This window comes from Ictalurus furcatus, chromosome 7 (assembly GCF_023375685.1).
Source record: "Ictalurus furcatus strain D&B chromosome 7, Billie_1.0, whole genome shotgun sequence".
Lineage (NCBI taxonomy): Eukaryota > Metazoa > Chordata > Actinopteri > Siluriformes > Ictaluridae > Ictalurus > Ictalurus furcatus.
Genome location: NC_071261.1, coordinates 7,037,402 through 7,061,545, shown reverse-complemented (window position 1 = coordinate 7,061,545; position 24,144 = coordinate 7,037,402). Strand labels below are relative to the sequence as shown.

Below are 24,144 nucleotides of genomic sequence, written 5' to 3'. Positions count from 1 at the left end.
AATAAATACATGATTCTCACTCTCAGACAACCACACACACACACACACACACACAATCAAATCAATTGTAATGTAATGTAAAGATGTAAGATGTTATTATTAATAAAAAGGTGATATATTCTGTATTTTTAATGTGTTTTAAAGACATTTTGCAAAAGAGGGGCCTCGGTCAAATGTTAATGACATTTGGTGGGCCTTGCCCTGGAAAAGTTTGGGAACCCCTGGATTATCCTATAGGGTCGCGGGAACCTGGAGCCTATCCCAGGGATCATGGGGCAGAAGGCGGGGTACACCCTGGACGGGGTGCTAATACATCTCAGGTGTGAACTCCTTTAATACTGTTTAAAAAGCATCTCAGGGAAATTCCTCAAGAAACCGGGTGAGAAAACGCTCAGAATACATTTCTGGAAATTCTAGGTGAAAAGGGCGTCTACTTTGAAGATGCTAAAATATTAAATTATTCTGATTTATTTTGGATTTTTTTTTATCACAACATAATTCCCATAGTTCCATTTGTGTTACTCCAGAGTTTTGATGATTTTATTATAATCCTAGGGTTAGAATGAGTGCGTCTAAACTTTTGAGCAGTAGTGTAGGTCAATGTTCTATCGATTTGCTTGCTTTTCTAGATGTTGCGCAATCATGGGGCAGCACACTAACTGTCCCACTTAACCCCATAAAGTTCTGATTGCTCATAGCGGTCAAAAATGGGAACTGCAATACGCACTAACTGAGGACCATTGGGGTGTGAATCACTCTGCCCTATGCTCGCTGTAGTCACATTTTCAGTGGAGGAGGAGAAGAAACGCAGAATATTAATGGCAGGTTTGCCTGAGTGGGCTAGTTTAAAAATACTTTGTGGCCACCAAGAACTTGTTTTCGAAGTGGGGCCCCAGCAAACACAAACGCGCTTTCGACGCAGTCAAGCGAACCCCCGCCGTTTAAATGAAAGCTACAGTTAGTCGAAAAGAGGCTTGATCATGACGAAAAAAATCATCGATGTCGAATAAACGTAAAAAACTAGCTTGAACAATGTTAACATTCTTGAAACACTATATTACTTTGAAATTATGCGGGAAAAAAAACTGATTAATGAAGTTACTGCTGTGTAATTTCAAAGAAATACATCTAGATGTGATTGTTCACTACGATTCATTTTTATTTCATTTTTTACGGGAATACGAAATCTCTTGCATACGAAGCTAAGCACGCGCATGCGCAGATATTGTCCCTAAACCACGTTGGATTTCACTGTATAGGCTACATCTTGAACTGGTATGTTTGTGTTATATATGAATGGATTGTTAAATAGATTACACTCTAGGCATTTCCATGACGTGTAAAAATGTTGTTTATTTTATATACCTGAATAAAAAAGTCCCAATCCCTTCGTTGCTAATATGTGGTCGAAATCGCGTTTAATAAAACGTGTAGTGAGGAGCTGAGAGAGAGTTGCCCCTCCCCCCACAGGGAAAACTACATCTTTCCCCCTGGAGTTCATTCTCTCACAGCCTCATCTGAGTGGAGCAGCAGAGCTGGGCACTAACTCAAGGCAAGTAATGTTTTTTCTCCTTATCTTTACACATAGTTATAAATCTGTTATGTAGTTTAATTAAATTAAATCCTTAAACAGCGCTTCAGCTATACGGTTTAAAGTGAAGACAGTTAACTAGCGGTTAGCCCTAAGATTAAATCTACCGAAAATGATTTAAGCTGTGATGTAGAGAGTAGATACATCCATCCATCCATCTTCTATAGCACTTTATCCTTTTCAGGGTCACGGGGAACCTGGAGCCTATCCCAGGGAGCATCGGGCACAAGGCGGGGTACACCCTGGACAGGGTGCCAATCCATCACAGGGCACAATCACATACACATTCATACACTACAGACACTTTGGACATGCCGATCAGCCTACCATGCATGTCTTTGGACTGGGGGGAGGAAACCGGAGTACCCGGAGGAAACCCCCACAGCACGGGGAGAACATGCAAACTCCACACACACAGAACCACGGGGGGAATCGAACCCCCGACCCTGGAGGTGTGAGGCAAACGTGCTAACCAATAAGCCACCGTACGCCCAAGTAGATACTTCTTTTGTTTAAATTATCTATATATATATATATATAATGTATTTATTTATTTTTCACACCAAATTGTTGAGGCCCCCCTGGCGGCCCCCACTTTGAAAACCACTGGTGTAATGAACAGAATCTGCTGTTTGTTAATAACTGGAATGTGTTCTGGGAGCGTCCTAGGTTGTTTCGTCCTGATGGCCTGCACCCCAGCAGCCTCGGAGCGGAACTGCTGTCAGACAACATCTCCAAGACGCTACACACCAAGTGACTGCCTACCGTAAGTACATCTTCCAACAATGACAACATTCATCATAAGCAATGTTTAATTAATAGTTCAACACTTGTAGTACATACTATAGAGACTGTGTCTGTTCCCCGAGCTATACAAATACAGAGAAAATTTCTGAATGTTTGTTGTAGTAACCTAATTAACATAAAATTCGATCATACTGAATGCACATCCAGCTCCTTTAATCTGAAGCTAGGACTAGTAAACATTAGACCTCTTGCGTCTAAGGCTCTTATTGTTAACGAAATCATTACTGATCAGGAATGTAATTTAATGTGTTTAACGGAAACTTGGATTAAACCAAACGAGTACGTAACATTAAATGAAGCCAGTCCTCCTGGATACAGTTATATACATCAGCCTCGTTCAACTGGTAGAGGAGGAGGTGTTGGTCTCATCCATAGTCAAAATCTAGGCGTCACACAAAGGCCTAGTCATAAATTTAATTCTTTTGAAATTCTTTATACCGGTATAACGTATGTAGCCACAAAAAATAAGTCAATTCCTCTAATTATTATTTACAGACCCCCAGGGCCATATACTGAATTTCTTAGTGAATTTGCAGACTTTATCTCAAACCTGGTTGTGTCTGTAGATAAAGCATTAATCGTCGGTGATTTTAATATTCACTTTGATAACCCAGAAGACCCTCTGAGAACAGCGGTTGTGTCCATGTTAGATTCAGTAGGGATTAATCAGAACGTAATCGGACCTACTCATAATGGTGGTCACACTCTAGACCTCATACTAACATACGGATTAAATATAGAAAATATTGTAATTTTTCCCACAGTCTGAATGTTGTCTCGGACCATTATCTTATCTCGTTCATAACACGTATTGATCATAATATTTCCACCTCGCCTCGCGACCGCGTAAAACGTACTTTCACATCAGCTACTGCACCGAGCTTCCTAACCGACCTCCCAGAGACATCAGTTAGATTTGGATCACCGTCTGATCCGATAGAACTCGATCAGGCGACTGAATGCTTGGAGTCAACACTCGGATAAACGCTAGATAGAGTGGCTCCACTCGAAAGAAAATTAATTAGAGAGAAAAAGCTAGCGCCCTGGTATTACGATCAAACGCGAACCTTAAAACAGACCACTGGACAATTAGAACGTAAATGGCGTCAAACCAAATTGTTAATATTTCAAACAGCATGGAAGGAGAGTCTACTGAACTATAGACAATCTCTTAGCGATGCTAGAAATGTCTATCTCTCCACCTTAATAGGAGATAACAAAAACAATTCTAGATTTCTATTCAACACAGTAGCAAAACTAACTAGGAATAAAACCATTACAGAAAAAAGCACTCAATCACAATCATTACATAGCAGCGAAGATTTCATGAAATTTTTCATTGGTAAGATTGAAATTATTAGATGTGAAATTCAGGCTATTAAATTAAAACCTGATTTTATATTATAACTAACCCTATAGACGATAATATAGCAATATCAGATCAATGTTTAGAATGTTTTACTCCCCTTAGAGAGACCGAACTAGCTTCATTAATCTCTTCAGCAAATTCATCAACTTGCATACTCGATCCTGTACCTACATGTTTCTTTAAACAGATTTGTCCTGGAGTAATTGAACCACTTTTAAATATAATCAGTTCTTCCCTTGGCACTGGCTATGTACCTAAATCATTTAAATTAGCAGATATTAAACCCCTGATTATAAAACCTGACCTTGACCCAGCTCAACTGTCCAGCTATAGACCAATATCAAATCTCCCCTTCATCTCTAAGATCTTAGAAAAGGTTGTACACAGCAGCTACGCTCGTACTTACATAGGAACAACATTCATGAAATGTATCAGTCAGGATTTAGACCTCATCATAGCACAGAGACAGCGTTACTTAAAGTAGTAAACGACCTACTACTGGCCTCTGATCAGGGTTGTGTCTCGCTGCTTGTGTTACTCGACCTTAGTGCAGCTTTTGATACTATAGATCATACTATTCTCCTTGATAGATTAGAAAATGTTGTTGGCATTAAGGGAACGGTCCTCTCCTGGCTCACGTCTTATCTGACCGATCGTTATCAGTTCGTAGATGTAAATGGAAACTTCTCCACGCATACCGAGGTTAAATTTGGTGTTCCACAAGGTTCTGTTTTAGGCCCACTGCTTTTTACTTTATATATGCTACCTCTAGGTCAAATTATTCGTAAACATGGAATTAGCTTCTTCTGTTATGCTGATGATACACAGTCGTAAGTTTCAGCGAAGCCAGAGGACAGACAGCAGCTTGGTAAAGTTGAGGAATGTGTAAAGGACATTAGATGTTGGATGCTAACTAACTTCCTTTTCTTTAATTCTGATAAGACAGAAGTACTTGTATTAGGACCACGTGTAGCTAGAAGTAATCTTTCTGATCTCATAGTTACTCTGGATGGTCTTTCTGTTTCATCATGTTCAGGAGTAAAAGACCTTGGTGTGATTATTGACTCCAGCCTATCATTTGTTGCTCATGTAGATAATATTACTAGGATAGCCTTCTTTCATCTCAGAAATATTTCGAAGATAAGAAATATTAGTTTCGTCACCTCTAGACTAGATTACTGTAATGCCTTACTGTCTGGATGTTCCAGTAGGAGCATAAACAAACTCCAGTTAGTCCAGAATGCAGCTGCTAGAGTCCTAACTAGAACCAGAAGACACGACCACATCACCCCGATCTTATCCACACTGCATTGGCTCCCAGTGAAATCTCGCATTGATTATAAAATACTATTATTAGCCTATAAAGCACTAAACGGTCTCGCGCCACAGCATCTAAGCGACCTTTTGGTTTTCTATGATCCGCCAAGCCTACTTAGATCAAAAGATGCAGGCTATTTAATGGTACCTCGAATAGAGAAGGCTACAGCAGGGGGAAGAGCTTTCTCTTATAGAGCCCCACAGTTATGGAACAGTCTTCCTATTAGTGTTCGGGACTCAGACACAGTCTCAGTGTTTAAGTCTAGGCTTAAAACGTATTTGTTTACTCAAGCCTACCCTGACTAGACTTTCTGTTATGCTAAGCACAGTCCTAATAATCTTTTCTCTCCCTCTCTCCTTCTGTCGAGCCACACATGATTTTATGGAGATACTAGAGATCCTGATCCTTTCCGCTCTCCGGACCTGCCTGATCCGTTTCAGATGTCCTACCTCTGGACGGCGCTCTCATCTACTCCAATTCCAGATTGCTGGGACTACGGCTGCTTCTAAGCCCAAACAGACTTCATATAAAACCATAATGAACTTTTTCACACTATCTCTTGTTACCCAGATGAGGACGGGTTTCCTTCTGAGTCTGGTTCCTCTCAAGGTTTCTTCCTCTTAACATCTTAGGGAGTTTTTCCTTGCCACCGTCACCACCGTCTCGCTCAATAGGGATAAATTCGCACTCTTAATATCTGTATACCGTGTTTATATATTTCTGTAAAGCTGCTTTGAGACAATGTCTATTGTAAAAACGCTATACAAATAAAATTTAATTGATTTAATGAGTTGATGTAACTGAAATTGCTAGTAAATACTCAGAGAATTTACTCTGAGAGTAGCCTATACTTTGTTTACGTACACCGTGTTAGTAGAAAGTAGTAGAGAGCTTTGTCATACTATACAAATAAAATCCACATACAGTAGAACAGGACTGCATTCTCCAGGGCCTTGTTGCAATAAATTAAAGAAAAGTAATAATATTATGGTACAAGGTGAGATATGAGTGCCTACCAGTGCTCTTAAGGTGACAAAAATCAACGTGTTTTATTGTAATTATAGAGTTAGGATAACAGATTCAATATATACATGTGTGTGTTTAACATATTTACACCCATGAAACTCTTCCCACACTTGGAGCACAAAAACGACTTCTGTCATGTGTGAACACGCTGGTGTCGTTTAAGACTACTCCCTATACGAAAACTCTTCCCACAGTGGGAGCATGGATACGGCTTCTCTCCTGTGTGAATGCGCTGGTGTGTTTGCAGACTCCCTTGTTGAGCAAAACTCTTCTCACATTGGGAGCAGTGATCCGGCTTCTCTCCTGTGTGAATGCGCTGGTGTGTTTGCAGACTCCCTTGTTGAGCAAAACTCTTCTCACATTGGGAGCAGTGATCCGGCTTCTCTCCTGTGTGAATGCGCTGGTGTGTTTGCAGACTCCCTTGTTGAGCAAAACTCTTCTCACATTGGGAGCAGTGATCCGGCTTCTCTCCTGTGTGAATGCGAAGGTGTTTTCTGAGAGAACTGTGCTGTGTAAAACCACTCCCACATAGTGAACACTGATATGGTTTCTCTCCTGTGCGAGTGCTCTCGTGTCGCTTGAGAACATTTTCCTGAGAAACACTCTTTCCACGCTGAGCTGTAGGGATTTTTATCCTTTCGCTTCTCTTTGTGAGTACATTTCTCGGGGTTCTCAGCGCAGGAGTACGAGGTGACATTCTTCTCTGGAAGAAGAAAAAAAAAAGAATAACTGAAATTGGATATTTAAAATAAATTTCCTGTTTCATTATATTTTATTAGAAATGAATACTTTTTTTTCATATTTGGGAAAGAATTGGGAAAACCAATACCGCAGCATCACAGACAGTGAAAATAATATAGAAATAAAAAGCAGCAGCAGGAATCGGGACACTTGAAACATGGGTTACAAAATAATGTGTTGGTTTCCCCATTTTCCCAATTTAGATCATTGACTGTCTCCCTCATTTTTTGCCCTTTGAACATCTTCTTCTTATTATTATTATTAGAATCGCCCAAGTAAAGAGTAGTCTGTGTTTAAGTACTTGCATCTCTGCTACATAGCTGCTACCACATGCTATAGTGCTCATGAATATAATCCAGACACAAAAACCAACACAAAACCACAACTAAAAACACCATACCACAGTTAATAAAACTACCAAAACTGAATGAGGCAGTAGCTTGCATTAAAAAAAACAAACAAACACCTTTTCTTAGTTAGTCAGTTTTCTATGCTTATGTGTTATAGAGCCAGGAGCTGGGTCAGACAGCATTAGCGCCAAAGATAAAGCATGAAGCATAAAGCAGAGGCAAGACACAAATTGGAAGTGAGTGTCTTGATCCAAGCATGTTCAAGACTCAGTTCTTTCCAGGCGACTTTACTAAGACTACAGAGTATCGTCTCCGAATACACCCGAGGACGAAGATACAGGATAACTCAACAACTGGGCAATCATTAACCATCTATTAGCATTTCATCATCAGAATCTGAGGAGTGGGAGGTGGACCCTTAATCTATTGACGACATGTAAACGATTCTCTGACTGGGTGGATTGTTCCCTCATCAGGAGCACAGTTGAGGAGAATAACAACAAAATACACTATTATCACAACAGAGAAGGAATAAAATGCCCCCAATAATAAAAGACCTGGAATGACTTAATTCTAGAATACATAACAAGAGAGTACATAATAAATCATTTAACTGTTTAACAATACATGTCAGGTTGAAGCGTGGTACCTTACTTATGGGGTTTGGGCGCCAGACAGTTCAAATTAACAGTCACTTATAACTTATAATTTGGACATCACTCAGAAGAAAAAATAATCAGTAGGCTACTCAGTTCTTACAAAATGAGATTATTATTATTTATGCAATAAACGTAAGAAAATACAGATCATTTCAGTCATAGAAACCGAAATAATGAAAACCGAAAAGTTCCCATACGTGGGATTAATAGACGAACCCATAAGGAAACAAGCCTCCATTCATAAAAGAAAATTTTCACACACAAAACGCAGAAAAAAACAACATTTAACCCCAAAATAATTCTTAACCAAAACAAAAAAGCATGTGTAATGGACAGCGTTCTTGTCCAATGAAATGTCCTAATGCTGAGTCCCCGTTCACAGTTCTTTTTGCAGCAATTTGTGCAACTTTTAGTGGATTACTTTTACCAAAGAGTTAATAATTCATTAAAAGTAATCAAATGTAGTTATGCTGTTTGTACTCAGAAGTAGGAAAAATCTATTATTGTGACGTTTGAATGAGTGAAAATATGATATATGAATCGGCTATATACCCCAATAAAACTGTTATAAGAATAAAAGGTTAATATAGTTAACTAATAATGGCGTTTTTGTTCTATACTCTTTATATTAGGTTTATCAAAATTGTTTATTCACACTGTCAGAGGTGTTCAGCCAGGAATTCTTCATTCTCAAAATGCCACGGTGGTTTAATAAACTGGACCTTGGCCTCTTGCTGGTTTTTGGCAGGTAAATGATTGATTATGATATGCCTGGAACGTTTCTAATGCTGTTTTTCTGTGCTTTTTATGTGAAATCAGTGCACACTTCCAGTGTTGAAGTATGCCAACCATCTATTATCATAAATGTTACAACTGATTTAAAAATATATATATATATGATTATATGCTTCATCTACATCATCAGTTTTTTAAATAGTAAAAGTTGGACAAATGTATAATTGTCCAATTACTGTAACACTAGTATATGCAAAAAGTTGTAAAACCAACTGGCATGTATTAATTGTGTAAGAGTGTGCCTTTTCTGTCATCTCTAGTGTCACCATCGTTGCAGCTCCATTTCTGACACCAGTCAAGCATAAATATTGCTCTTCCATAGAAGTTACATGTGCGTTCGATGGTTTATTTAGTATATACATTTAGTGTCTTAGTGAGGTTTTGGGCACCACAGGCCACCAGAACAGTTTCAGTGGGCCTTGGCATAGATTCTCCAATCCACTGAAGTGAAGAGATGAAAACCCAATGATCCGTATAGAGAGTGCTAGAACGACACTGGTCTACTAAGATGTGGAAAAAAGTAATACGGTCAGATGAGCCATCCCTCTCCATATTCTCAAGTGGTTGAGGTCATCTGTGGCATACACCAAGAGAAAAGGAGAGGCATGGATGCTGCACCCCAACAACAGGGGTCCGCTGGCTCTGGGGAGTTGGCATGTTTTGGGTCGTCTTGTCCCCTTAGAGGAAGAAGCTACTGCAAATCAATAAAAGTTGCTCCGAGTGATCACCTTTATCCTACGATGAAACATTTCTCTCCTGATGGGAGTGGTCTCTTCCAGGATGACAATGCCCCTATTGCCCTCACTGAATGGTTTGATGAGTTCACAGTCACCAGATCCCAACCCAGTTGAACACCTATGGGAGATTTTGGACTGATGCGTTAGACAGTGCTCTCCGTCTACATCATCACAATCAAAACACTTGGAAGAATGGTGTTCACCCCTCCAGTTGAGTTCAGAGACTTGGAGAATCAATGTCAAGGAGCACTGAAGCTGTTCTAGCAACATGTAGTGGCTCAACACCTTACTGAGACACTTTAAGCAGGTTTTTCCTTTGTAGCCTGTCTGTATGTGAAAATAGGATTAAATCATATACTATACTATGGTCCATGAAGTAGTTAAAGTTGGAAATGTAAGTAAGAAATGTAACTGAAAGAGAGAGAGGCATTTTGATTTTGATTATATGATTGATTTTTGATTCAGTTTTCAAATGCTTATTTGTACTCAGAGCGGTTATTTTGTGTCTGTTGACATTATTTCAGGGAAACTGATGCTTCCTAAATTTGAAAATGGCACAGAGGTATGACTCACGCTGGAGAAGAAAAGTCAAGAGCCAGCAAAGTACTTGCAAAAGATGCAGAAGAAAGGTGAGAAGATTTCAGATGTTTTTGCTGTTATCATGTTCTTCTCCCGGCCAAATTTCAGCAGCTGCTTTGCTTCTGACAGCATTGATAAATACTTTTATATAACTAAGAAATTGTTTTTTGTTTGAAACGACAGTTTACTAAGAATATACTTGCCAATTTATTAAGTACACTTGAATAAAAATAATGCAGTATAATTTTGTAGACTGTAATTTGTGGTGCTGTTGAACTGTACTGAGTTATATTGAGGTCTTCCTACTATTTAGCACATCCAGTTGAAATATGCATTATGGTTGAAGTATGGTAACTGTATTATTTATCTCAATTTTTAGCTAGACACACAAGGAGTGGAGAATGCAGGTAACAACTATTCAAAAATGTCAAACATCTAACTCCATAGAGTAATGAAGCGTGATCAATGTTCTACACAAAGAATTTTGGTTCCATAGTAATTGGGAAAATGAATATGGTATACTGTGAACTATTCCCTCAGACTACTTCCAGTGTCAGCACTGACTATTTTGGTTGACTGTATAAACAAAGAATTGGCTGGAGAGGGCTTGGACAGCAGCACACTTATCTGAAAGCTGAAATGTGTAGGAAGGTGCTATGTCCCTGTATCCATCCAGGTGTGTCTGCACAGTTGGCCGACATGCTTACTGGGCTACCATAATGTCATTTGCACTGTATTCATATAACTGTATAATAAATATTCAGATGTTTCAAAGATAGCATCTGGTCTATTCATATAGTGGCAATGTAAGAAATACCATGTTATAGAGCTTTAAATTCTGATCAGTAGTAGTGTTCATAGTGTTAACAAAACACTACTTACTGATGTGAGACTTGCACTTGTACTTGAATTGGTTTACAAAGCTTTAAATGGCAGTTCAGGTTACTCTGACACCTTGATGTCTAGTAATTGGTAATGTGTTTAGACTTACAGAATTACTATGGAAAATAACCACAAGGAGACTAGTGAGCCACAAACTTACCAATGCTGCTTTTCAACATTTTGTGTACATGACTGACAACAAATCTATAAAACGTATTACAACATTTGTCTTCTTTTGGTTTCTAGAATGAAAGTGGAGGCCAGATGACTATTGCACTGAAGGAACACCTTGTCTTCCTGAATATACTACATTTACACCGGTTATGAGTCAGTTCTGAGATTTTGGCAGGTTTGCTTTGATACAGCTAACATGCTGTCTTCATTGTCTAAATGGCTGCAGTACAAGAAAGTGATCATTTTCTGAAACTGAAAGACACTTGGAATTAATAAAAAATAAATAAATAAATAAATATAAATGAATTTATGGACACAGACTTTAAAAATACTAGAACGTCACTTGAGAAGAGAAATATTTCAGTTCATTCCACCAGGTGAAATGGTTTTACCAGGCAACAAAACAAATATAGACTGAGATAATGAAATGATTAAGTACAGAATCCAGTACAGAACACTCCTCTTAAATGTGCTTTATTTATTAATGTGTGTAATCACGGTTTCATAAAGTAAATCTTTGCCCATTACTACATTTCCTTTTATAACAGTGAAGACCTGAACCCAAATTCTCTATTCAATCAGATCACTTTTCACTTCTAATACAACAAAATGTGGTTATTTAAAAAAATTCATAATTATTTGCTACTGTATTAACTATTTCAGTGCCCAGATTAAAAATGGTTAGATTTTTAAAATATCCTTTATCCCTTTCATTTCTGCTGTTGTGACTTGTGCAGCTTCACACACATCCGAGACATCGACTCTGCTTCTTATTATCCTTAGACAACCGTGACACAAGGTCTGATCCTCCAGTGCGATGATCAATACATTTGCCTCGAAATTCAGTGCGCTGTTGCTGAAAAAGAAGCAATTACTTTTTTTAATTGAGTTTGTAATATAATCTCTAACACCACGTGCAGAAGATGTTTTTAGTTTCCCTGTGGTGTGTATTTCTATATTTGCTGCAGTATACTTACATTAATGACATCAATCTTCTTGGCACAGTCAACCAGTTCATTACCATCATTCGTCTTACACACAAGACAGTCAATCACGGGCTGTGTAAAATAAAAACGTTATGGCCTTTCGTTTAGGAAAGCTTTTATCGATGCTATAAAATATCCACCATTAGTGTTTCTATGGTTAAGACGTATGTTCATATGAAACAGAATTTGTTTGTCGATGTCAAAAGGTTAACGACGTTAAACCGAAAGGTTATAGACCTTCTTGGCTTTATAAGATCAAGAATAAGGCCAATAAAGATATCATACACACCGTTTTTTCTTTTTGTTCATTACATTCGTCTCGGTGCTCATATGCACCATTTGAAGCCTTCTTGCATGTTGTGACTTTCAGAAGGACATTTACGTTCAAGATGCTCTCTCTAGTCTGTGAAAAATGGTATTGCGTAGCCACGTTAGCAAACACATATCTTTAAAATAATGATTAGAAGGCATGGTGGTAAACAGGAAATGGCCAATTATGTGATGTAAACATTATTTACGACATTATATTTATTTGAACAGATCTTACTGACAGTTATTTGTGATTGTCGCCAAACATTTGCATTTTAACTGCCGATAGCATACATATTGAGCTTGAAAAGGTTATCAAATACATAGACTCTATCAACAAAACAGAGAACGGGGTTTCTAACCCTAACCCTGTCATATTAACGTCAAGCGAGAGAAAAAAGAGGCTGGTGAGCAATCACCTGTTTAGAGCTGCTATAATGTAAGTCCTAACAGGAAATAACTTGTCTTGTAGGGGTTCCATAACATTACATAACTATAAACAGTCACAAAAAGTGCCATCTGTTGTTCTGTAATGAATTCAGATTTGTGATCATTAGCAAATCACTGCGGTTTAAACAGAACGACACACTTTGTTCAGTGCTGCTATACACAAATAATACACTTCAGGGTGGTAATGGCCATCTGCACTGCGTCAGCATGGTCTGTCACGTTATTCCTTTCTTATCCGACATTATGGCAGTAGCTACCTCATAACCAAAGTCTAAACCAGTAAATACAAGCCAAATATGTCGGCCCCTGCGGCAGGTGTATAAATAATTGTTTATACGGTATTTGAAATGTTATGTGCATAAGTAAAGCACCTCCTCAAAATAGTGACAGAACTTACCACTGGAGTGCTGATGAGTGAATGAAAAGCAATATGATAACCCGCTCCAAAGTCTTGGTTTGCCTTTTTCAGCGCTTTGTCAACGTGTTTTGTCACTAAACCATTCAAGCTTCTGTAGTTATCAGATGTCTGGGCAGAAACCAGAAGAATCAGGGCTGCCAGCAGCAAAACCTTTAGGGTACCGTCCATGTTGTGCAGGAAGACTGAGCTCTGTGTGTGTCGCAGATCGTGTCTAACCTTGTAACTGCCCTGCTGCCCTATAACACACACACACACACACACACACACACACACACACACACACACACACACACACGCACACACGTACCCACCCCCACCCACCTTCAGCCGTACCTCATTACCTTTGCTAGCCTTATTATCTATTACTTACGATATTGTTAACTACATTCACCTGTTCTACTCTTCACTCAGAAATTTGCAACACCTTTTCTCTTTAATTCATCCTCGACATAAGTACTATCTATATACCTTCATAATGGAATGCTCCTCACCCTAGTGTTCTGAGGTGGTTCTGACAACGGTACACATATGAGATCAAATACTGTCTGAACTAGGAGCTAGTATATGAGGCCGATTGAGAACGGTGTGTCAGATACCCTTCGTCTCTTATAGGTGTCGTACAATTCTATAGAACCATATGTATTGAGCACAGCTTAAGAACCACTCAAACACGACTGGGAGCACCATTTAAAACAATACCTAAAACACAACCTAACACTTAACAGCACAGTGCTCGGATAACATTTAAAACTAGTTTTAAATTTTAATTAATTTTAAGGAGGGTCACAGAATTGATCTGCCCCAAAAGTGGGGGCCTCCCCACCCTCACAGACCACACAAAACTACTGCAGAAACATTGCTTTAACAGATGTTCTGCTGACCTTTTCCTGTGGTTGGCTGGTCTGGATGGCGGAGCTGTGTCCCCTCAGTCGGGGTCCGGGGTACCCGTTGAACCCTCCAGGCTGGCTTGCCAAAACAGTGTCGGATAATTTGCTTCTCCAAAATACATTGGCCCTGCTAGCTCACAAATTCAAACTATAAAATTGATTAAAAGATCTACGTTACGCTCAAGATGAATCAAACAGCCAAACTCACGAAGACTGGATTCAGATGAAGTAGGCTTATTATATATAATATATAATATATATGCCAAGGTAGACAAGGCAGAGTGTTTATTGTCTAACCTCCCTCAGTGGAAGTGGACACTCGTTTCTTAGTGATGAAGAATAATAAACAAATGTGAACACGTGTCTGGTATATTTTACAGAAACTGCACATGAATACTGGACATGTAGAAAAAGCTTACAGCCTTTTAAAAGGCTGCAAATAACATATATTTGATATTTAAAAAAAGGTTCATTCCACGTTATGGCATTAAATGCTGTCCAGCACAGAACACATGGGAAATCTTTTGGACTTTGGTTTGAGTAAACAAAAAACATGTTTGTGTTTCTGCCTGATTCACTTAAAAAAACATACTCTGTCAAGATCTTGGCTCTTAATCAAGGTCAAAAAATAAAATCAATGGTATAAAATAATTTGATCTCTGTCTTAGATAATGATGCATTCTTTCACAGCACATGCTTCTTTTCCGCAATCTTCTTTTCCTAGAACATGATCATCCATTCATCTACAACCATTTCTAAACAGAGATATCTGTATTGAAATTGGACTAGTTCAACAAACAGACTTCATATAAAAAACATACATATTGCCAAATGGCTTGGCTGGTGTCTGTGGTGTCGACCAGGTGTTCCCTTCCGACGCTATGAATACCTGAACATACTGAAGTCGATATCAAGGCTATAGAGAGAGGCTCTATAGCCAAAGCAAAGAGAAGGGGTGAGAGTGAGAAGAAATGGGGCGATGGTTCCGAATCTGTTTTCAAGCTGAGGGGGAATTATAGTAGACGTATCCGTGAAATTTGTTTGGGGCCGAAAGAAAATTTTTGTAAAACTGTAAATAAATAATCCAGTTCCACCCGATCAAAAGCCTTCTGTCTAGTGAGAGAACCATTCCTGGCATTGGTGAGCTAGATGGAGTGAAGATCATATTTAAAAGTCTGCGTATATTGGATGACAACTGATGACCCAGTGTAAAGCCAGTTCGATCATTTGATATAAGGGGTGAAAGACGAACCTCTAAGCGTTTAGCCAATACCTTAGCTAATAATTTGACATGGTTATTAATTTGGTCTGTAACTGCCACAAAATTTAGGGTCCTTGTCTTTCTTTAATATTAAGGATTTAAAGACATTAATTAGTTCTTGGTTTAAGGATGCTGGTAAGAAGCCCTGTTCTAAGGAATGATTGTATAGTTCTAATAATAAGCGGGATAGATGAGTGGAGAACGTTTTAAATTCTATAGGGAAGACATCCGGATCAGGAGCTTTATTATTATTCATGGTTGAGATACAAGATGCTAATCTCCTCCAAGCTGAGAGGCTGATCTAGGCTACTGGCTAATGTCTGAGTTTATCTTTGGGTATATCTAGCTGAGAGAGGAAGGACTGAATGGCAGTGGGGTCTGAGCGAGTTTCTGATTTGTAAAGATTGCAGTAAAAAGAGGAGAACTCCGAGTTTATTTTAACTGGATCTGTTATGAGGTTATTTGGGGAGTCACACACCTGTGAGGTTAATTGAGAAGCCAAGTGGTGCCTGAGCTGAGATGCTAAAAAAAAATGGCTGGCTCTATCACCGTGCTCATAATGGGTTGCTTTTGTACGTTTTAGTAGGAACTCAGCCTTGTTGGTGGTCAATGAATCACATTCAGTTCAGTTTTAACCATGTTTGCAGCTGGTCCCTGTGTATTTGCTTCGGGACTAGTCATTAATGTTGTAGAAATAGAAGAAGGGGAAAAAAAGTGTATACTTTGTGCACCAAAAAACCAACTGTCGGAGACCTATGAATTGAGGGGATGTAGAGGACAGTTTTCATACAATAGATTTACACACATCCGAGATCAAAAACACTTTAATGTGCTCATAGTTTAAACTGCAGCGTTACCTTTTTTCCCCCCTAGTGTCACAAACGACCCATTCAATGATCCGTTCTAAAGGATTCATTCTAAACTCCTCCTTTCAGAGAACATACTCTGCTCTGATTGGTCAGATGTCCCAGTCTGTCGTGATTGGTCTACCGCTGTCAGCGAGCAGCCGATGAAAACCAGAGGTGGGGCTTTTTGTTACAAACCTACGTAGGTTAGTACAGGAAGTGAAGTCTGGAATCACTAATGACTCGTTTCAGCTGTTCAGAATCGGTTCCTTCTTTTGGGAGTCGATAACTCAGTTTGTCGTGCGCTTTGATTTTTGCAGAGTTTACATTCACAAACAGCTCTCTATACACACTACATGAAAGGTAATATCTGAAAAAAAAAATAATAGGTGCATTTTAAAAATGTGTTAGCAATCATATTTATGATTGATGTTTTGTCCAATTAATTTTGGTCCCTTGTAATCAGGCGCACGTATAATAAGTACTGTAATTCCTCCGTCAGTCACCTGATGTGGATGTTCAATACTCTCAAATTAAAGCATAAAGTCTGCACTTTGAGCTCGCATTCACTGCATTTCTCACCTCATAAGGTGCGATTCTCCATGACGATGTTTCCTACATTTTTCATAGTTCTGTGAATAAGGGTATTGTGTAGACACATTAATACACATATCTTTAAAATAATGTATTGAAAGCATAGTGTTAAATATGAAATGACAAATGATGAGTTCACTGGTTTTAATATCATTTAAGATTATTTACTACATTATATTGCACCACAGTTTTGGACTTACCTTCTGTACCAGCTCTTTCCTTTCAGGATTCACCATCGCCAGAGGAACCACCTCTTTCCATGGATTCAGGAGATTGACGCTGTATATTTGAAGTGCATCTCGTCTATCCATTCACCCAACCTCATCGGTCTACGGTAGCGCAAAGTCTCTCCCCAATCGACCACATGGTGGCGGTACAGTGAAAAAATGTACAAAAATCCTCATGACTTTTGAACCATGTGTCACAGACTCAAGTGTCTTTTATCACTGGAACCCTTGGTTCAAGGCGAACAAATCATATATTTCATTGATTTCATATCTGCCATGAAAAACTTTCCACCATATTGGAATTTTTTGCAAAACCTACTTTTAGAACTAGTCCTATGCTGTTCATCTGATTGGAGCCAAACCAGTGCAGAAAGATTCTCTGAAGCCCCGTTTTCAAAAATTAATAATAATAAAAACAGGCTAACTTTCAATTCATCACCATAATGGCAGGCAAAAAAGTTTGAAGGGGGCGTGGCCATTTTTATTCTTGAACGGAATGAGATGTTTCCACCAAACTTGGCACACTTCTGTATGAGCTCAACCTGCACATCTCATAAGAACACAATGGCGGCACTATATTTGCTATAACTGCACAAAACATGAAATTGGTGCTAAATATAGAAACATTGGTCCAATTGACTTGAATCTTGCACAAAGTTTTCTTTGTCCAAGGTCCCATCAGTGTCTGAGGACACTTGTGAATCATGAAAAACATGGCCGCCATCAGCCAATCAAAGTTCAGCAGCTATTAGACAAGGTTATGAAGGCTGAAGAACAAAACTTGGTGGGCCTGTTTGACTCCCTGCCCCAGAGGTCTGTCCAAACTTGTGTGGGTAAAGATAAAGGTTAAGAGGAGCAACTGTATGATCAGTTTATTTAATCTAAATTATTAAATATAATCAGTAAGTCTTTATTCATTTTAGGTCCTCTCACTTTCAGGTCTTAATATCATTTTAACCCATTCAAACACAAACCCATTTAAACCGTGTTCCAGAAAAAAAAACAACTATGACCATTAACTATTTTCTATAATATTAAATGCTGCCATAAATGATGAGAATTATGGTTTTTATAATAACGCGCCTAATTATGTTTTAAAGGTCTCATACAATAGATTTACACGCATCCGAGATCAAAAACACTTTAATGCGCTCGGAATTATATGTATGGAAATATACATTTTTTTTTGTATTTTCTCAGGTATTACCCCCCTCAAAAGTCAAAACCCAGAAGTGCGTCCTGTCGCGCTGCTGTGCTGCCTGTAGAGCCGAGCGCTCTAACGCTCAGCGCGCTTAAGCTACCGGCAGCGTGATAGCGCACGTATTGTTTCAGTGTTTTGTCGCCTGAGCCATACGAAGCCTTTTGAGCTGTGTTCGAGGTCCCTGGTTTTTTGCTCCTGCTTTCGTCCTCGTGTTTTGCATTTCTAGTTTTGCCCGTTTGTAGATCGTCCGAGCCTGTGCTTGTTTTTGTCTACATTTTTGTATCGGGTTTCGGATTTGTCTTCCTGCCGCTTTTAAATAAAGCTTATACTGCACTCGCATCCGCCTCACCTGTATGCGTTACATTACGTGACGACTTTTGGAGGTAAACAGACTTTAAAATGCTTTCAAAATGCAGAATGAGAAATATTTCAGTTTCTGTATATAACTAAATCTTGTCAAGGATTGGAGTCAGATAGATGTGCAAGCAGTTTTATTCATAACAAACAATATCAAGACACGGAGCTTAAACATGAATTATGAAGATGAAACATAAACTATAGGTACGAGTTATGTACACACAGACCACTCACAGCTCACAGGACAAAAGCTAGCATTGTGTGATCAGTGGGTCATTTTGGCACTAACATGACAGATACAGTATAGTAGAAAACATCAAAATTTCACCATGTGAATGGTTTTAGCTGGCCACGATATAATAAGATATAATATTGAGTACAAACCTGGAAAGGTGACAGAAAATGCTCCTTTTATAATGTGCTTTATTTACTAATCTGTGTAATCATGGTAAAGCATTGCCTCATAGGTATTAGCATTGTCTCAAGGTGAACATCGTTTGCTTATAACTTTAGGAACTAGCGAAGCACTGAACCCAAATTCTGTATTTAAGCACATACATTTACTCTAATACATAGTTTGTATTTGCGCTGTTGTAATTTATGCAGCTTCAAATACATCCGAGACATCCAACCTGCTGGTCAGCCTCAGTTTTTAGGAAGGCAGTGTGAGATCCAAGTAAAGTATGCGTACATTTACTTCTAATTATATCCCTCTTTTTCTGCAAAAGAAACAATTATTATTTAATAGTCTAGCAGAATTTCTACAACAAGTATAGATGATGTCTTTAGTTTGGTTGTGATGTGCAGATCTGCCGCAGTTAGAGTATATTTGTAACTTACTTGACTGACAGCTCGCTGTGTGCCACAATCAACCAGTTCCTCACCAGAAGTCTTACACACTAGACAGTCAATCCAGGCCTGTGTGAAATAAAACGTTATGGCTTTTTGGTTAGGAAAAGTTTTGAGACTTTGTAATGTTACAAAATATCTAGACTGCAGTGTGTCTATGGTTAATAATGTTGCTATAAAGTGGAATTTGCTTTGTCAGCATCAAAAGGTTAGAGAAAGACACGAGGAAATAATTTAAGGCCTGTAAGGATATAATACGCACCGTGTTTTGTTTTTGAGGACAATCATCTCGGTGCTCATATGCATCAGAATCCTTCCTCCTGCATGTTGTGACTTTCAGAATGACATTTACATACAAGTTGTTCTGCAAAGTCTGAAAAAAAAAAAGGGTAAAAGCTATCCACGGGTCCAAGCACCCATTATGAGGATATTTTGTGTAAAGAATGGATCAAAATTGTAAAACCAAATGCACTATTTAACATTTTATTGTTTCTACCAATTACATCAACTAATTGAAAATAATAGATTTTTAAATGATTTTTTTTTTCCAGCAAAAAAAAAAAACAACAAATAAAATCAACTATCAGTTTGTAGGTGTTACAGTGTTACATTTGGTTTTATAGGTGTATTACAGTTTATTATACCCATCAACTCCAGCTAAAAAAAAAAAAAAAAAAAAAAGGAAAACTTTTTTTATTTAGTTAGGTTTTTTTCTGCAACGGAAAAATAGCGAAAAATCAATAAATGTATGATTGTCGGAGTTACGTATGCAGACAAATGATGCTTAGAATGTTTCGATTTTGCAACTACGACGACAAAGAAAGTACTTTCAAAGCTTTATAAACTAATCTCAAGAGGACATAGCACTACCAATTGAAAAATTGATCAAATTATTTGGAAGTCCCTTACAGTAACAATTTCTGGACACACAAACACAATTTCAATCAGTAGTTTACATGTAATTCAATACTGTGTAAACCACAGAGTTAATAAAGCAAAAAATGCACAAAATGGGATTAACATGGGCGAGGCAAAAAAGGCTGAGGATTATAAATATTTTATATAGCATATTTTTAATAAAGCATTATATGTCATTAATATAGAGTACCAACTGAAAATATACTGGTAAGCAGCAGTCAACTGAAAACTGAAAAAACTCCCCGCTGAGGGTCTGTTAGAAAAGTTACAGCGGAACAAGACTTGACTTGATAAAACAAGTCAAGATCTTTCAAGATCTTTCAGTCTGTATTAGAGTGCGTGCACATTCATGTCATGTCCTAACTTGCAGTAACCTCATTAACCATGCCCTTTAATTTATGAGCAAATAACATCTATTAAACACAATTATCATAAGGAGCAATATTTGGGGAGGTCAACTGCACTTGACGGAACACAATTCCAGAAAATAATTTGTGGAGATCTGTCCCGTTCCCGAACATGGGATTGGGTGAGGTTTAAAATTGTACTTCAGCCAGACACTAGAGAGACATTTTGGCTTCACATTTGGATTCCTGTTATGACATGACATCCACCCTTATATACAGTCATTGGTTTCAACTCAGCATACATAAGCCAAATATGAAAGACATACAAGTAGACACATCAAAGCACTGATTTCAATAAAGTATTGACCTCCACTGTTTCAAATGTAGAAATAATTGGTCATACAAGTAAAACAACTCCTCAAACTGCTAACAGAACTTACCCTCAAAGGTTTTTTAAGTGAATGATAAGCAATATGATGACCTGCTCCAAAATCCTTGTTTGCCTCTTTGACCGCTTTGTGAATGTGTTGTTGTACTACATGAGGCAAGCTTCTGTAGTTATCAAACGTCTGGGCAGAAACCAGCAGACTCATCAGCAGGAAAACCTTCAGTGCACCGTCCATGTTGTCCAAGTCGACTGAGCTGTGTGTGTTGGAGAGCGTGTCTAATGTGCCCTATTGTCCTTGCCAGCACTCACTGAAACACAGATCCACCACAGATATAGGTCCCTATCTCTCATTATCCTGGCTCCTCCCTGCTTTCACGAAGCTCCCGCCTCCAGAGTAGCAAACAGCACAGTCAGTGAATGATAATAAGTCTGGCAAGTCTAACAAAAGAAAGCTAGCTTGGAGCTAGGGGATGTGACTGTAGCTTGTGTGTAGCATTTCACAAAAAAAGGCAAAAAAAAAAAAAAAAATATGTGGAAGGTGTAAATATATATATATATATATATATATACAGTGAGGGAAAGAAGTATTTGATCCCCTGCTGATTTTGTACGTTTGCCCACTGACAAAGAAATGATCATTCTATAATTTTAATGGTAGGTTTATTTGAACAGTGAGAGACAGAATAACAACAAAAAAATCCAGAAAAACGCACATCAAAAATGTTATACATTGATTTGCATTTTAATGAGGGAAATAAGTATTTGACCCCTCTCAATCAGAAAGATTTCTGGCTCCCAGGTGTCTTTTATACAGGTAACGAGCTGAGATTAGGAGCACACTCTTAAAGGGAGTGCTCCTAATCTCAGCTCATTACCTGTATAAAAGACACCTGTCCACAGAAGCAATCAATCAATCAGATTCCAAACTCTCCACCATGGCCAAGACCAAAGAGCTCTCCAAGGATGTCAGGGACAAGATTGTAGACCTACACAAGTCTGGAATGGGCTACAAGACCATTGCCAAGCAGCTTGGTGAGAAGGGGACAACAGTTGGTGCGATTATTCGCAAATGGAAGAAACACAAAAGAACTGTCAATCTCCCTCGGCCTGGGGCTCCATGCAAGATTTCACCTCGTGGAGTTGCAATGATCATGAGAACAGTGAGGAATCAGCCCAGAACTACACGGGAGGATCTTGTCAATGATCTCAAGGCAGCTGGGACCATAGTCACCAAGAAAACAATTGGTAACACACTACGCCGTGAAGGACTGAAATCCTGCAGCGCCCGCAAGGTCCCCCTGCTCAAGAAAGCACATATACATGCCCATCTGAAGTTTGCCAATGAACATCTGAATGATTCAGAGGACAACTGGGTGAAAGTGTTGTGGTCAGATGAGACCAAAATGGAGCTCTTTGGCATCAACTCAACTCTCCGTGTTTGGAGGAGGAGGAATGCTGCCTATGACCCCAAGAACACCATCCCCACCGTCAAACATGGAGGTGGAAACATTATGCTTTGGGGGTGTTTTTCTGCTAAGGGGGCAGGGCAACTTCACCGCATCAAAGGGACGATGGACAGGGCCATGTACCGTCAAATCTTGGGTGAGAACCTCCTTCCCTCAGCCAGGGCATTGAAAATGGGTCGTGGATGGGTATTCCAGCATGACAATGACCCAAAACACACGGCCAAGGCAACAAAGGAGTGGCTCAAGAAGAAGCACATTAAGGTCCTGGAGTGGCCTAGCCAGTCTCCAGACCTTAATCCCATAGAAAATCTGTGGAGGGAGCTGAAGGTTCGAGTTGCCAAACGTCAGCCTCGAAACCTTAATGACTTGGAGAAGATCTGCAAAGAGGAGTGGGACAAAATCCCTCCTGAGATGTGTGCAAACCTGGTGGCCAACTACAAGAAACGTCTGACCTCTGTGATTGCCAACAAGGGTTTTGCCACCAAGTACTAAGTCATGTTTTGCAGAGGGGTCAAATATTTATTTACCTCATTAAAATGCAAATCAATTTATAACATCTTTGACATGCGTTTTTCTGGATTTTTTTGTTGTTATTTTGTCTCTCACTGCTCAAATAAATCTACCATTAAAATTATAGACTGATCATTTCTTTGTCAGTGGACAAACGTACAAAATCAGCAGGGGATCAAATACTTTTTTCCCTCACTGTATATATATATATATATATATATATATATATACACACACACCCACCAAGTAAGATGAGATTAGATGAGATTAGATGTGTCTATCTCCAATCTCGCTCCTGACTGCCACAAAAATACTGTACAAATATGTTTGCTTACACTGCATACAAATCTGCCCGTTTGTACACTCTCTAAAAAGGTCCTAGAGATTGTACAGTGCTGTGAAAAAGTATTTGCACAATCTTGAACGCCCGCTTCTAATTATTATGGATTTGAAGGTGTTATAAATGTCGGGGTGTACTTACTTTTTCACATGTGACTGATCTGGGGTTTTTTGTTCATTTAAATTGTGAAAATGACTACAAATTGACACTTTTATGTCATTTGATAGTGTGTCACACCTATTAATTGGCGCTGTTTCAAAGAGGATCAAATGATTGCTTGTCCAATTATGTCTAAAAAAAAATATTCCATGGGGTGTACTTATTTTTTCCACACGACTGTAGTTATTAAATCTAAAGAAGCGTTACATTTATATGTGGTGAATTATGCAGCATAAACCCCAGATAAAAGCTTTTTTCCTTCTAAAAAATAGACTAGAGTAAGCAATGTTTATTCCCGGAATTCTTAATATTAACGTTTCAAACAAAAACGACTTAATCTGATTTTGTTTGTAAAAGATACTTTCCTGATTTGTGTTTGTGATTATTGTAAGTAATTATATAAAAAAATAATAATAATAAAACCCCAATTCAGAAAAAGTTGGGGCAGTGTACGGTCATTTGAAAATTCTATTCACGCTGCACTACACTGAAAACACATTATTAACACATTATTAACACATTATTAATGCATTACTTGATGTTTTACTTTGATGTGAATTTCATTTCTTTTTGAAAATATACGCTCAATTCAAATCTGATGACT

At 38.5% G+C, this 24,144-nt stretch overlaps 3 protein-coding genes and 2 long non-coding RNA genes across 5 annotated transcripts; 2 read left to right on the top strand and 3 right to left on the bottom strand.

Moving 5' to 3' along the window:
• Positions 1 to 1,681: 1,681 nt before the first annotated feature.
• On the top strand, positions 1,682 to 5,872 carry LOC128609572 (uncharacterized). The gene is made up of 2 exons (XR_008386255.1): positions 1,682 to 2,086; positions 2,261 to 5,872. It is a non-coding gene; the product is annotated as an uncharacterized LOC128609572 (long non-coding RNA).
• A 372-nt stretch (positions 5,873 to 6,244) lies between these two features.
• Positions 6,245 to 6,808, bottom strand: LOC128610660 (gastrula zinc finger protein XlCGF71.1-like). Its single transcript, XM_053630077.1, has one exon. The coding sequence runs from the start codon at positions 6,806 to 6,808 to the stop codon at positions 6,245 to 6,247; it is 564 nt and encodes a 187-aa protein (XP_053486052.1).
• A 2,085-nt stretch (positions 6,809 to 8,893) lies between these two features.
• LOC128609553 (uncharacterized) lies at positions 8,894 to 11,326 on the top strand. The gene is made up of 4 exons (XR_008386249.1): positions 8,894 to 10,022; positions 10,352 to 10,379; positions 10,513 to 10,648; positions 11,101 to 11,326. It is a non-coding gene; the product is annotated as an uncharacterized LOC128609553 (long non-coding RNA).
• A 160-nt stretch (positions 11,327 to 11,486) lies between these two features.
• LOC128609552 (cystatin-like protein) lies at positions 11,487 to 13,421 on the bottom strand. The gene is made up of 4 exons (XM_053628066.1): positions 13,171 to 13,421; positions 12,304 to 12,417; positions 12,006 to 12,086; positions 11,487 to 11,884 (listed from the first exon to the last, which is right to left on the bottom strand). The coding sequence occupies exons 1-4, from the start codon at positions 13,357 to 13,359 to the stop codon at positions 11,768 to 11,770; spliced, it is 501 nt and encodes a 166-aa protein (XP_053484041.1). The 5' UTR covers positions 13,360 to 13,421; the 3' UTR covers positions 11,487 to 11,767.
• A 5,261-nt stretch (positions 13,422 to 18,682) lies between these two features.
• LOC128609551 (cystatin-like protein) lies at positions 18,683 to 21,380 on the bottom strand. Its single transcript, XM_053628065.1, has 4 exons — positions 21,118 to 21,380; positions 19,675 to 19,785; positions 19,404 to 19,481; positions 18,683 to 19,282 (listed from the first exon to the last, which is right to left on the bottom strand). Exons 1-4 carry the CDS (start codon positions 21,298 to 21,300, stop codon positions 19,172 to 19,174), a joined length of 483 nt encoding a protein of 160 aa, XP_053484040.1. The 5' UTR covers positions 21,301 to 21,380; the 3' UTR covers positions 18,683 to 19,171.
• Between the last annotated feature and the right edge of the window lie 2,764 nt (positions 21,381 to 24,144).